A 14,003-nucleotide genomic window follows, 5' to 3' on the forward strand; every position below is an offset into this window, starting at 1 on the left:
TCTTTCCTCCTTTACTGTCCTTCCTCCTTCTCCTGATTTGAAATCCTGTTTGGAGTGGGTCTAAGCTAGAACTGGAGAAAAAGAAGTGTAGAAAGAGCATAAACTCTTTAGAGATAATTTTACCTAAAGAAGAACACATAATAGATTGGAGGCTCCAGTAGGGTATAGAATTTGATGGAGTTGAAGCTCTTGATGGAATAATCTAGGAATATAGGAGGTCGTTGTCAGAGGAGGGTGCTTCGATTGGTGCTGGCAAGGTCTAGAGGATAAGGCAGTGGAGGGGAGGCTGAAATAAGGTGAAGGATGTGGTTATTGGTGAAGAAGAGGTGAGGAATATGACTCTAGGGTATTGGAATGATCATCTACATAGATCATGAAATCACCAGCTTGTGTGTGTGTGTGTGTGTGGGTGTGTGGGTGTGTGTGTGCGTGCGTGCCAGAGAGAGAAAGAGAGAGAGAGAGAGAGAAATATAAAATCATTAAAGAATGAGAAGTGGCCAAAAGGTCAGCAGGCAACTGGGGAGCGGGGTGGGGGAGGGGGAAGGGACGTTTTTCCTCCCTCCAGGGAGCTGGAGGTGTTTAGGAAGAAGAAAGAGAATGATCTGGGAAGGCAATAAGGAGCAGGTCCTGTCTATAAGAGACAATAAGATTTTTTACTAGGATGAGAAAGTAAGGAAAAGTTCATAAGAGAAGTTTAGGATAGGACGGGATTTATTGAGGACTGATCATGTATTCCAGAGGGCAGGTGCATGAGTTTGTGAGTTAGATTTAGATCAGAACTGTGTGGGGATGACCCTGGTAGATGAAGTGATTGTCATGAACAAGAATATAGGGCCTGATGGAATTGACTGAGCTGTACTCTAAGGCACTTTATGGGATTTGGGTGGGCTAGGTGGTGGTAGACTCTTGCTGGAACTCAGAGCACAGATGTCATTTGGGAGCCTGCAGGAGCAGTCCGAGTACCTTCTTGTAGATTCTCAGTTCTCTGGACAACCCATGGCACTTCTGCTGCTGGTGGCGCTGAGGCTGGCTGAGGCACAGGGCCCTTTCCAGCCTCCAGAGCTTAGTAAATACTCTTCTAGCTCCTTTTTCATGGTGGTTTCAAAGTCAATAGAGAAAGGAAGTATATCACCAGTTGTAACCTGGTCACTTCTCAGACCAGGGGAATGTGATCCGGGCTTACACGCTCTACCCCTGAGCAAGGTTGGAGCACACACAAATCCCATGAGCTGAAAGAGGTGAAAGAGATTCCCCTGGAAAATTAACAAAGCGAAAATGAATGGATGCTGGGCAGAGGGAATTAGGGTTTGCATATACCTACTGGTATCAGTGACCCAAATAACTAGGTCATAAGCCAATTAAGGGTTTGTTTTTCTCTCACCTGAAGGGACAGAAGTAGGTAATCCAAAGCTGCTGTGATAGCTCATTGTCATCAGAGACCGAGGCTTCTTTTATTTTTTTGCTCTACCATCTTAGTGCATGAGACTTACCCTGTAATATGCTGGGGCCCTATCCTTCATGTCTGTATTTCAGGACAAAGAAGGAGGAAGAGGGGAAGGCAAAAAAGTACTCTCTCAACTAAGACAGTCCCCACTCAAAAGCTTTTCCGGAAGTCCCATACAACCTTAGCGTATATGTCACTGGCTCTCATTTGTTGTGATGGAGGTGGAGAATTGTTATCTTCTAGCTGTGCATGTTACTATGCTGAGTAAAACTGGGAGGAGTGGTTATTGGGTGGGCAACTAGCAGTCTCTGCCACAGAAGCAAAAACAAACAAAACTATGATAATGCATAAGTCAATATTATCATCATGAGCTAGGATTTGCAGGAAGCGTCTGGGAAGAAAGGGGTGAAAAAGCTAAAAGGACCAGAATTGTGGCTAGAGTAGAATGCTGGAGTTTAAGATTGCAGAGGCTGAGCAGCTGTCAAGAGTCTGGGATCATTAAAAAGCCCAGGATATGCCCATGAGGTCTGAAAACTGAATTGAACCTGATCTCCGTCCTGGAAAAGACCCCTTCCTTTTGTTCGAACGTAGCCTGGAGAATCACAGCAAAGGCCCAGCTGAGGGCTGCAGGGACCTCCCTTTGTAAACCATCCCCAATCTCCAGCCATCACTGTCCATTTAGGGCCAGACTCCTTAAACAGCTTAAGTTTCTCACCTATAGGCAGAGGTGGGACACCGTGATGTGGTTTAGGCCTTGCATTTGATGAAACATAGGCTTTTAATTATCCCATACTAGCTCCAAATATAATGGTGTGTTATTCACTGTTTGTAATGTGTGGGCCTTATTAAATTTATAATTATTATCTTTGTCCTCATTGAGTAGAATATGATCTAATTGTTTTCATTTCACATAGTGAGAACATGCCCTCGTCTCCGCCAACCCAAACATGGCCGCCTCAGCTGTTCTACCGGGGAACTGTCCTATAGGACAGTGTGTTTGGTCACCTGTGATGAAGGGTACAGACTAGAAGGAAGTGCTAGGCTTACCTGCCAAGTAAACGCCCAGTGGGATGGGCTAGAACCCCGGTGTGTGGGTAAGTTCTTAGAAGGCATGGTGCCTTCGATGGGTCATTTCTCTTGCTCTCTGGTTTCTCCTGTTTTCTGTGAAGACCTAGAACTAAAGACCAGCTCATTATGGATATAAATACACCTCCATATGTATAGGTATATGGCGCTGTAGATACATGAACAAATATGTGGTTTTATTCCCCTCCACTGGTAAAAAGACTTCTCACCACAATCCAGTTTTCCGAATCCCTAAAGTTTACAGCTTCCAATGGTAATGATTTTTGTTTTAATTGGGGCAAATTTGGATGGATTTTTTAACAGCAAATGCTGTGCAATTCCCTCAGTTTTTAAAACACAATTTACCTTTACCTTGTTGATGAAAGGACAAAATTATGAACCAGCGAATGTTAAGATGGGCCATAAAATTCTCTTTCATCAGAAGATTTTCTGCCTTGTCCTTCACTAAGAGTTGTGACATCTCATGCCTGAAATTGGGTCCAGAATGAATAAACTCAGTAACTCTTCCAGTTTGCTGCATCTTATACTGTTGAAACATTAACAATGGTAATAACGATGATGATGAACTGATAATAACTACCATTAGTGAACCCTTACTATGTGTCAGATACAGTATACCTGGGAGTGCTAACAGGTATGTCATTAAATAACCAACTTCCAAAATAGGAAGAAGAACTATATGTAGGAAATAAATTGAGGTATTCCAGAATCCTAGATGGGAAAACTAGGTACTATAACTATCTCTATTCTTTATAAATTGATGTACAGGTTTATTCTAGTATAATCTAGTATTGGATCCAGGGCTGATAATAAGGGAGAGTGTCACCAGAAAGGATATTGGGCTTTACTGAGGGGTTCAATAACTGTCCTAGAGTTGACCCTCATGGTGCAGGCTCAGAAAACTTATAGGGGGGGGTATTAAATATTTAAATAATAATTTAATAATAAAAATAAACAAGTAAAGTTTATTAACAATGAGATACTTGTCATGACTACTGAAAGACATAGGCCTGACAGGCATTATATTTCCCTGGAGGCAGAAGCTACAAGGATTCCCAAACCACAAACAGACTTAGTTGGCATAAAACCAAAACAAAGGGAGTTAGCTTCTCCAGATAGTTCACAGAATTAAATGAAGATGATGGATCTATCCACCATAAAAAGGCTGCTTTGGCAGTGGAACATTAAATCTCAATAAATCCCTTTAGTTGGAACGTTGTCTCCCAAGGTTAGAATTTGTATCTAGATATTAATGGTTACTCCTGAGAATCATCTATTTCACTGGCTCCATGGATGAGCAGCTTTTCTTGTGAGGGACCCAGTCTTTTATTAAAAATGTAATACATTTAATAAGGTTACTCTGGAGTTATTCTTTAAAGAATTTAAATTTAATTATTAAGTTTAACTTAAAATTTTAAAATTCTTCAAACTTTAAGAATTCTCTTTAAAATTATTGTGCACATCTCTGTAATGATTTAAAGTATATGTCAATCTTGGTAGATTTGAAGTATAACCATCAAAAGGAAATTATATCCTTATTTACAATTTATTGGGGAGCAACTCACCGTAGCCCTCAAATTCTGACAATAACCATAATTACTATGAAATTTTCCACTTAAAAAATTGATAGACATGAATGGAAAGCGTATTGAAGAATAGTTGCAAAACAGGAAAATTTTGAACATGAGGTACACTGAGGGAGAACTTATTCTCACCATCATAAGACAGATTATGAACCCACAGTGATTAAAATGGTACATTAATGGTACAAGGATGCACAGAACAATGGAAGCAAACATGGCTCAGAAACAAACATTATTTTTTGTAGAAGAATATAATATTCAATAAGGGAAATTTTAGATATCAATGGGGGAAAGAAGCTTATCTAAAAATTAGTCAGTTTTGACTCACCTCATTTTTAAAAATCACTAAGTTAATTTAACTAATTAATTAAATGAGGCAAATTAAGGAGTGAAATGTAAGAAATAATATGGAGAAAATACGGATTTTAATGGAGAAGAACTTCATAAAAATAAAAAGGACAATAGATTTGAATACATAAAGATGTAAATTTCTGTACTTCAAATGAATTCTCTGCATTATTAAAATGCAAACAAGAAAAAGTTATTTGAAACACATAAAAAAAAAGTCAATGTCCTTAACATTTTCTGACATATGAAACTAGACCAAAACACAAAAATGTGAAGACTCCAATACAAAGAGAGATAAAGGAAATGAATTAAATGAACAAAGACGTTTTAAAAAATACAATTAAAAAATAAACAATGAAATTGAGAAAATTCTAGAACCAAAGTTATGAGATATGTGTTAAATTATACACTGATAAAATTTCACAGGTATAAATATTTTCATTATTAAACAGGAAGAATGAAAATAACTAAACATTAAATTCAAAAGCTAGGAAAATAATGATTGTAAGAGAAGTTGAAAGAAGTACATAATAATAATAATAAAGGAAGATGAATTATAAAAGGAGATGGAATGCAGTAGAGTGGATAAGAGGAAAATCTTTGAATGAAGTAATAAAATAAATTGTAAAAAGAAGAAAGAAAAATGCAAAACTAGAATTTTTCCAGGAAGCTATCACAAAGGAATATATGAGGTCTGAGGTTTTTATTTTATTTTTTTTAAATATATTTATTATTTTTGGCTGCGTTGGGTCTTCGTTGCTGCGCACGGCCTTTCTCTAGTTGTGGCGAGAGGGGGCTACTCTTCATTGCTGTGCACGGGCTTCTTATTGCTGTGGCTTCTCTTGTTGCGGAGCACGAGCTCTAGGCACGTGGGTTTCAGTAGCTGTGGCACATGGGCTCGGTGGTTGTGGCTCACGGGCTCTAGAGCGCAGGCTCAATAATTGTGGCGCACGGGCTTAGCTGCTCCGCAGCATGTGGGGTCTTCCTGGACCAGGGCTCGAACCCGCGCCCCCTGCATTGGCAGGCAGATTCTTAACCACTGTGCCACCAGGGAAGTCCCAGAGGTCTGAGGTTTTTAAAAGAATAATAAGACACCATACAATACATTTATTATGCATGATTTTCTAAGAAAATGAAAATTATTAAATGAATCAAGGAAAAAAGTAGAAAAGCAAGTATATAGTTACCTGTGGGTAATTTACAAAGAAATGGAAGTGTTATCAGAGTTTAATTACTCCTCCCCAAATGACTGAGGGATCAGTGAAACTCTTTCAAACTTTTAAAAAGCAGTAATTCTCATACCATGTAATTTGGCCCAATTAGTGGAAAGTTAATCAGTTCATACTATCAAACTATTATTATTCTATTGCCAACCTGACAACTTTTACCAAGAGAAAAAAAAAAAAAAGAAAACTACGACAGCAAATATACTAGCAATCCACATTCAAAAGAATGGTCTGCCAAAACGAGTAGAGGTTTATCCTAGGAATGTAAGGAGGGTTTAAAATTAGGTACTCTATCAACATAATAAATTACTTCATTATAAAAAAATAGGAAAAATTCATATGGTTGCTCAGTATAAGATAAAAGTGTTTTATTATCATTTAAAGCACATTTTTAATAGAACTCTAAGAAACTCATATTGATTACTGGCATAATAAAAAAGTCCATCTTAAATCTGCATCCACTTATGGAAACAATGTAGACAGTCTTAACTAAATCTGGAAAAAGAAAAGGATTCCAGAATCATCCGTATTATTTAGCATTGTTCTCTAAGCTTTAGCTCTTGTAATAAATCATAAGGTTAGAGCTTAGAGGATTCAGAATGATCATTTGTAAACTACGTGTCTACCTCCAAAAAAGAATGAACCTACTAAAAGACTGAGAGTTCATTAAAGTCATAAGAATATCAAATAAACAACTCTTCTATATAAATGATAAACAGAATATATAGAGGAAAAGTCACATTCAAAAGATCTATAGAAAATATAAAATATATAAGAATAACCTTAAACAGAAATGTGTGGAACCTGTGTTACACAAACTACAAAATATTACTGAAAGGCCAAAAGAACACCTTAATGTTTTTATAAAATTTTATCAAAATGTAAGTTCTCTCCAAATATATGTATACGTAAAATGCAATATCATCCAATAGCCCAAAAGGGTTTTTCTTTTTTGCCCCCTTTTTGGAGTTGGGGATTGACTCCAGGATTCATCTGGAAGAATGTGTAGGCAAAACTCTGAAATAAGATTGAAAGGGAAGAGTAATGAAGAGTAGTAAAAGAAAGTAGCTCTACTGGGTTTTAAAATATATACTAAAACTGCAAAAATGAAGAGTATGCAAGAATTGCCATCAGATCAATGGGACTGGATAGATTCCAAAACTTCCGAGTTTCACGTATTATTAGGGAAGCATCATAGCTCAGTTGAGAAGATAAGATTTATTCAACTGATAATATAGGAAAATTGGCTAGCTCCTTGGGAAAAACAAAATGAAATTTTCATATGTCTTTAATACACACCAGACACTGACATAAATTCTTCATAGTTTTAAAAATATAAATTAAAAATAAAACCATTAAAAGCTAGAAGAGAGTATAGTTAATATATGTAAGTGAATATTAACCCATCTTAGAATGTATTAGGCATAAAAGCAATGGGAAAAGATTTTCCGTTAGATTAGAAAAGATTAGATTAGACTATATAAAAACTAAAGACATTCATTCAAAAGGTCATAAACAATAAGAAAGAGAATATTAACAGGGAATAAAATCTTCAACAGTTATGACAGCTAAAATAATAATTTTCTTAATTTATAAACAACCATACCTAAATAAACGATTTAGAGTCCCATATAGTTGTTATATTTGAACCGCAAATTTGGCTCTGATTTTCCTCTTGGTCAAAGCAAAATAGGAAGTCTGGGCAACCACGTGGTACATACTGTGCAAAAATAAAGAAACATACCAATTTCTCAGGAAAATTTGCTTTTGCTGACGGAGAGGTTTGAAAGCAGTCATTTCAGGGAGGAGGCATGGTTGTGGAATATTTTAGGAGCGCACAGGTTCTGCTACTTACCAATCGGGTAGCCTCAGGAAAGTTAACTATGAGAGCTACTATTATGTTCCAGCACTCTTGTTTGTAAGTGGGAATAATAACAACAGCCCTTACTGCATATGTTTAAATGAGTCTATCCTTGTAAAGCACTTAGAATAATGCCTGGCATATCACATGGGAAATACAGACTAAAGACACCAGCAGTGCTCCCAGTAGAATCACTACTACAACAACAAACAAATGTGTATATGGGGTCCTGTGTGTGTGTGTGTGACACACACACAGACACACACCCTGCATTAAGTCCTAGTCTGATTTTCCATTCTATCTCCAGTCTACCTAATTCTACCTAATTCATCTGCTGTTCTTCATCTGTGCTGAAAATAACATCATTAAGAGTCAAGGCCCTAATTATGACACAGTGACTCTAGAGAGAGTATAAAAACTATTCTCATTATGTGCTTGCTTAAAGATGGCACAAAAAAATTCATAAAATGGAGACTGATTGCTGAATTATCACTTATTCCATGAAAGATAGACTCTAATTCACTATTTTATACTTTGTAGCCATAATGTAATATTCTGCAAACTGAATGAAGGTGCTCTAAGCAAATGATAAAAGTCACAGTCGGCATTGATTTAAGTACTAGTTAGAAATCTTTCAAGATTTTGATGCACCGGCAAAATAACATGAGGTAACTAAAGAGATATGGTTGAGCATTATTTACAATACAGCATTTGTTTAGTGTCACATACAGACCTCATTTAGTGACTTATGTCAGTCCCACAGCAGACCAATTGTATTTTTCTCTAGTAAAGTGGATCTGTGACATTTGCAATTTGTGGGAACGCAAATAACATTTTCTTGCTCTCCTACAATAGAGCGCCACTGCTCCACCTTTCAGAAGCCCAAAGGTGTCATCGTGTCACCCCCCAACTGTGGCAAGCATCCAGCCAAACCTGGGACGATTTGTCAGCTAAGTTGCCACCAAGGATTCATTTTATCAGGAGGCAGAGAAGAAGTGAGGTGTACCACCTCCGGAAAATGGAGTGCCAAAGTTCAGACAGCTGCTTGTGAAGGTAGGTCCATACAATGGTCGGGTTAAAAACCAAATTCTATATAATGACACATTGGTGCAGTGTGGGACTGTCCCTCTTTGCAACTTTTGCTGCAAATCTATGGTAAAAGGATAGATGTAACCCTAAAAAATGCTATGAAGATGTCTGTTACAAAATCATGGGCTCACAAAATCCATTTTCAATATACCAGGCAATAATAGAAGAAATAGAAAACTAAGGATGATATTAGAGCTGGAAGTCAGGTTAAGTTTTCCATTGGGAGTTGAAGATCTTTGGGAAATTTCTGGTTCCTATAAAGCAGGTGAGATTAAAATAATTTTTTTTAAAAATGCAAGTCATCAGCCCTTTGAAACCTGCATCTCAGTACATTCACAAGAGAACATTGCCATCTTCCTAGCAACAAGAGCCGACTGCTATGAAAAGGAGCTATTGAGAGCAAGAAAGGGTTCTTAGAAGTAAAAATATAAATATCTCTAAGAGAAGGGCCAAAAAGTGGAGTGGATGTTGTTGAAAACAATATTAGTGATTTGACGAAGCAAACTGAGAATTCCTTCAGAATGGAGAACTGATAAACAAGGAACTTGAATATCCCAATGGATCAAGCCCAAAAGATGGAAGTTAAGAGATACCCGTGATAAATCGAGAAACCCCAGTAAAGAGTTCCAGAAGCAGAGAGAGGATAAGGGATGGAGGAGAAGAATTTCCTACCAGTAGAAGAAAGTTTCCCTGAGCTTCAGAAAGGCTTGAATTTTTTGATCAAGATAGCCTCAGACCTTGTTTATCTATTTTATATAAAGTAGTATATACCTGTTAACCCCAAGCTCTTAACCTGTCCCTTCTCCCCAACAACAAGGTCCTACCGAGTAGCTTAGGGAACTATATTCAATATCTTGTAATAACCTATAATGGAAAAATATATATACATATATATGTGTATATATATGTATGTATGTATAACTGAATCACTTTGCTGTACACCTGAAACTAACGCAACATTGTAAATCAGCTATACTTCAATAAAAAATAAAGTACCATTACCAGAGAAATAGAGTTTATTGATCCATGTTCAAGAAAACAGTGAGTAATGTGAGTCAAAAAAAAAAATAGGGGCTTCCCTGGTGGCTCAGGGGTTGGGAGTCCGCTTGCTAATGCAGGGGACATGGGTTCAAGCCCTGGTCCAGGAGGATCCCACATGCCGCGGAGCAGCTAGGCCAGTGTGCCACAACTACTGAGCCTGTGCTCTAGAGCCTGCGCTCCACAACTACTGAAGCCCGCGTACTGCAATACTGAAGCCTGCGTGCCTAGAGCCTGTGCTCCGCAAGAGGAGAGGCCACCGCAATGAAAGGTCCGTGCACCGCAACGAAGAGTAGCCCCCGCTTGCCACAACTAGAGAAAGCCCACGCGCAGCAACAAAGACCCAACTCAGTCAAAAATAAATAAATCAATTAAAAAAAAAATAGCCTCTGAATGTTGGGCAGGCATACTTTCACTACTCCCGGTGAAATTTCCAAGGTCCAAAGTTAAGGAGAAAATCTGAAGTTTCCAGAGAGAAAAGAGAAATTTCACAAAGGAAGTAAGGATCAGACTCACACTACACTTCTCATTTATAACTCTAAATGCCAGAAGGAAATGTAGCAGTGTTCTAAGAATACAGAGGGAAAATAGATATAAACTTTAAATTCCAAATCCATTCAAGCTAATATTCAAGTGTAAAGGAAAAATAAAATACTGCTTTAGATTTTAAGAGTTAATATGCTAATGCATCTTTGTGGGGAAAAATCGTCTAAGTATTAGCCCCTCTGAGAAAAGGAAAATATAAATTGAATAAAATTTTAAAGAAACAAGAAGGTGATCTTGTTAGATCAATTCGGATATATTCAGCTGCAAGTCACGGAAGACCTAATTTAACATAACGTAAGAGGATTTATTATACCATGTAATAAGAACTTAGCTCTACAGTGACTGATGTGGCTATGTGGAATGTTACCACATCTAATTCAGTATCTGTACTGCAGAGTTTCACACTGCAAAAAATATCACTGGCTTTAATTTGTTGTTTGTTTTGCCAGTACATTTTAGCACACTAATTAATTCCACTTGACAGCATTGTTTTCCAGTGCACTTCCTTCCTGCCACAGTCAACATTCATTTTTTCTGTCTCTTTATTTCATTCCAAAAATATTTATCAAACTCCTGTTATATGCCAGGAACTATATAATACAATGGGACAAGAGATATCCTGGCTTTCAAAGAACTTAAATTCTTTGGGGGGAGAAAATGTAATTTCAAAATGGCAAAACGAGTTATGGTTAGGAAGGACAGAGGGCCATGGGAACTTCTGGAGTGAGCACCTAAAATGGACCAGTGGGGTCAGAGAAGCTTCCTGAGGAGCTTGTATCTAAGCTGAGAATTAAAGGACAAGTAGGGGTTACCTGGGTAAAGGGGGAAGAGAGCATTGATTCAGGCAAATAAAGGAACATGGACAAAGACCCAGGTATAAGAAGAACCATGGTGCTCTCGTGGGACTGAGGGTATTCGATGTGGAGACTGAGTTCTGGTAGGGGATTTGTCAGAGAGGAGGCAAAGAGGGGAGCAGGTACCAGTTCAGGAAGGGCTTCGAAAGTCATCCTGAGATACATTATCCTGAAGGCAGTTGTAAATTCCATATCAGTCAGGAATTGGGGTGTAAAAAGCGAGTCACAGAGTATTAATATCTTTTTACCTCTCTCTTAGACGACTTAGAATTACACATTGATGTGTTAACTGATTTGTGTATTTTCTGAATCAGACGTGGAAGCTCCTCACATCACCTGTCCTGCGGACATAGAGGCTGAGACTCAGGAACAGCAAGACTCTGCTAATATCACTTGGCAAATCCCAACAGCTAAAGACAACTCTGGGGAAAAGGTAAGGTTTGAGCAAATACTTGCATCCTTTGTCAGATGGATTCTAAATGCACTGCAAATACGTGTGCTGTTGAAAACTTACTAATACTCTAATGATAGTGCTCTCTCTAGCTGTACTCCTAAATGTTAATGCCCCATCCGATAGAAGAATGATCAGCCTTGAATTTTTCATTAGAAATTTCAGATGAAAATCTAAAAACGGAAACCCTTCATTCTGCGGATTCGTTGGCTGAGAATTCTTTGCCCTTTCCTAGGCTCTGAAGATCTTTTAAGAAAAAGAAAGATGGGGAATCAATCTTAGTTCCTATTTTTAAGCATATGTTTTAAAATATGATCCTGAAATGATTGCCTATTGGCCAGTCTGAAGAAGATAACGTCAGTGTTTCTTACTCAGCTTTTTTAAAACCAGCGTTATTCAGAACACAGTATTTTAGTATTGTATATTCAGTAGCTTGAGATAATTATCCATCAGATGCTAGGAAAGGAATTAGGAATTTAACACCCTCTTAAATCTATACTTTTACTGTTCACATACATGAAGATGCCCTTAAATAGTATGTAGTTTTTACACCTGCATGTAAATATGTATGTAAGTTGTGTCATTCAAGGACATGTGCCATTCAAGGACACACAAACAAACACACACAGTATGTTCTGATAATTGTGTTGAATAAACACAATATACTTTAAAAAATCAAGATAACTTTTTAAAAGTGTATTATTAAATATAGTCATCACTCTGTATATTACATCTCCAGGACTTATTTATTTTATAAGTGGAAGTTTGTACATTTTGTCCACCTTCACCCATTTTGAGCACCCCCATACCCCTCTTCTGGCAACCACCAAACTGTTCTCTGTATCTGTGATCCTTTTTTTTTTCCTGCCACTTATTAGCGAGATCATATGGTATTTATCTTTAGGTAACCAAAGACAAGGTAACTTTTAAATCTGATTTTAAAAGTGTAAATGTAAATTATAGTACTTACTGTACTGTAGCTGATGTGTGCATTGAGTGCTCCCTCGTGTGTAGTTTCCACATTCTATTAAGAGGCCCATGAAAACATGCATTACCATCATTATCGTCATCATCCTGGTCATTGTCATCAAATACTAAGAAGAGTGCAGGGACATAACTTCAGGATCCATGAGAATTTAGACTAAATGTAGCATCTGTGTGTTGAAGTATTTTTTAAAAATACAATGGAAAAAACCAATGGATTTGACCTCCAAAGTATTTCTCAATTTTTTAAAATAAATTTATTTTTTTAATTATTTATTTTTGGCTGCGTTGGGTCTTCGTTGCTGTGCGCAGGCTTTCTCTAGTTGTGGAGAGTGGGGGCTACTCTCCGTTGTGGGCGGGCTTCTCCTTATGGTGGCTTCTCTTGTTGTGGAGCATGGGCTCTAGGTGCACGGGCTTCAGTAGTTGTGGCGCCTGGGCTTAGTAGTTGTGGCTTGTGGGCTCTAGAGCGCAGGCTCAGTAGTTGTGGCACACGGGCTTAGTTGCTCCACAGCATGTGGGATCTTCCCACACCAGAGATCGAACCCACGTCCCCTGCATTGGCAGGTGGATTCTTAACTACTGCGCCACCAGGGAAGTCCCTCAATTTGTATTTTTAATAGTTCTCTAGCAAACTAGAGAAAAATGCTTCAAATATGTCAAATGTTAGAATGTTTATTACATCACATATTAATATAAATTTATCTTTATCACATTATAATTTTCAAACGGACTGAGAAGGCAAACATATGGTTCAAAAAGGGAAGACTATATCTATATCATGCAATCATATGAGAATTTAATCTTACCATAAGACATTAAGAAACTGCAAATTAAAACAATGACCTCATGCCATATTTTTGATTTACCAAAAGGTAATGATATTTAATATAGATCAGAGAACTTTGAATGGGAACTTTGACAATGATACTATCAAATACTAACAATGGGAATGCAAATTTTTATCATGATCTGGGAAATAAATTTTGTTTTATCAATCAATAAAATGCTAATGACTTTGAGGTTAATAATTCTGATTCTGGAAATTTATTATAAGGACAGAATAAAAATATTTTTAAATTATCTGTACAAAACTGTTCATCGTAGTGCTGCTTACAACATTAAAATTTGGGACCAATTTAAATGTCCTTGAATAGATTTTTCTTTTAAAAAATTGCCATGTATTTATTATATAGGTTATAAAGGTATTTAAGAGTCATAAGTTCTAAAAACTATGTAAGAGCATAAAAAATGTTTTAAGATATTATGTTTAATAAAAAAGGAACAACATTTCATATGTATCCCAACTCTATAAGCTATATAGATAAATAGTCTAGAAAGAAGTATACCAAAGGCTATGTCTGATTTTTTTTCCTTTTTGCTATACGTAAAATATTGTGTCTTTTTGACTTCACTTTGCTAATAATATATAAAACAAAAAATAATAAAAGTACTATTAATATTAACTTTAACTTTCCAAATATTTCTCTCCAATA

At 37.0% G+C, this 14,003-nt stretch overlaps 1 protein-coding gene across 1 annotated transcript in view; it reads left to right on the plus strand.

Moving 5' to 3' along the window:
• The window catches only part of SVEP1 (sushi, von Willebrand factor type A, EGF and pentraxin domain containing 1), a 182,160-nt gene that overhangs the window by 72,616 nt on the left and 95,541 nt on the right, over positions 1 to 14,003 (plus strand). The window contains exons 6-8 of the mRNA XM_068553702.1: positions 2,359 to 2,538; positions 8,404 to 8,601; positions 11,390 to 11,508. Coding sequence (XP_068409803.1) covers positions 2,359 to 2,538; positions 8,404 to 8,601; positions 11,390 to 11,508 — 497 coding nt within the window. The remainder of the gene's footprint in view (positions 1 to 2,358; positions 2,539 to 8,403; positions 8,602 to 11,389; positions 11,509 to 14,003) is intronic.

Source organism: Eschrichtius robustus, chromosome 10 (genome assembly GCF_028021215.1).
Source record: "Eschrichtius robustus isolate mEscRob2 chromosome 10, mEscRob2.pri, whole genome shotgun sequence".
Taxonomy (NCBI): domain Eukaryota; kingdom Metazoa; phylum Chordata; class Mammalia; order Artiodactyla; family Eschrichtiidae; genus Eschrichtius; species Eschrichtius robustus.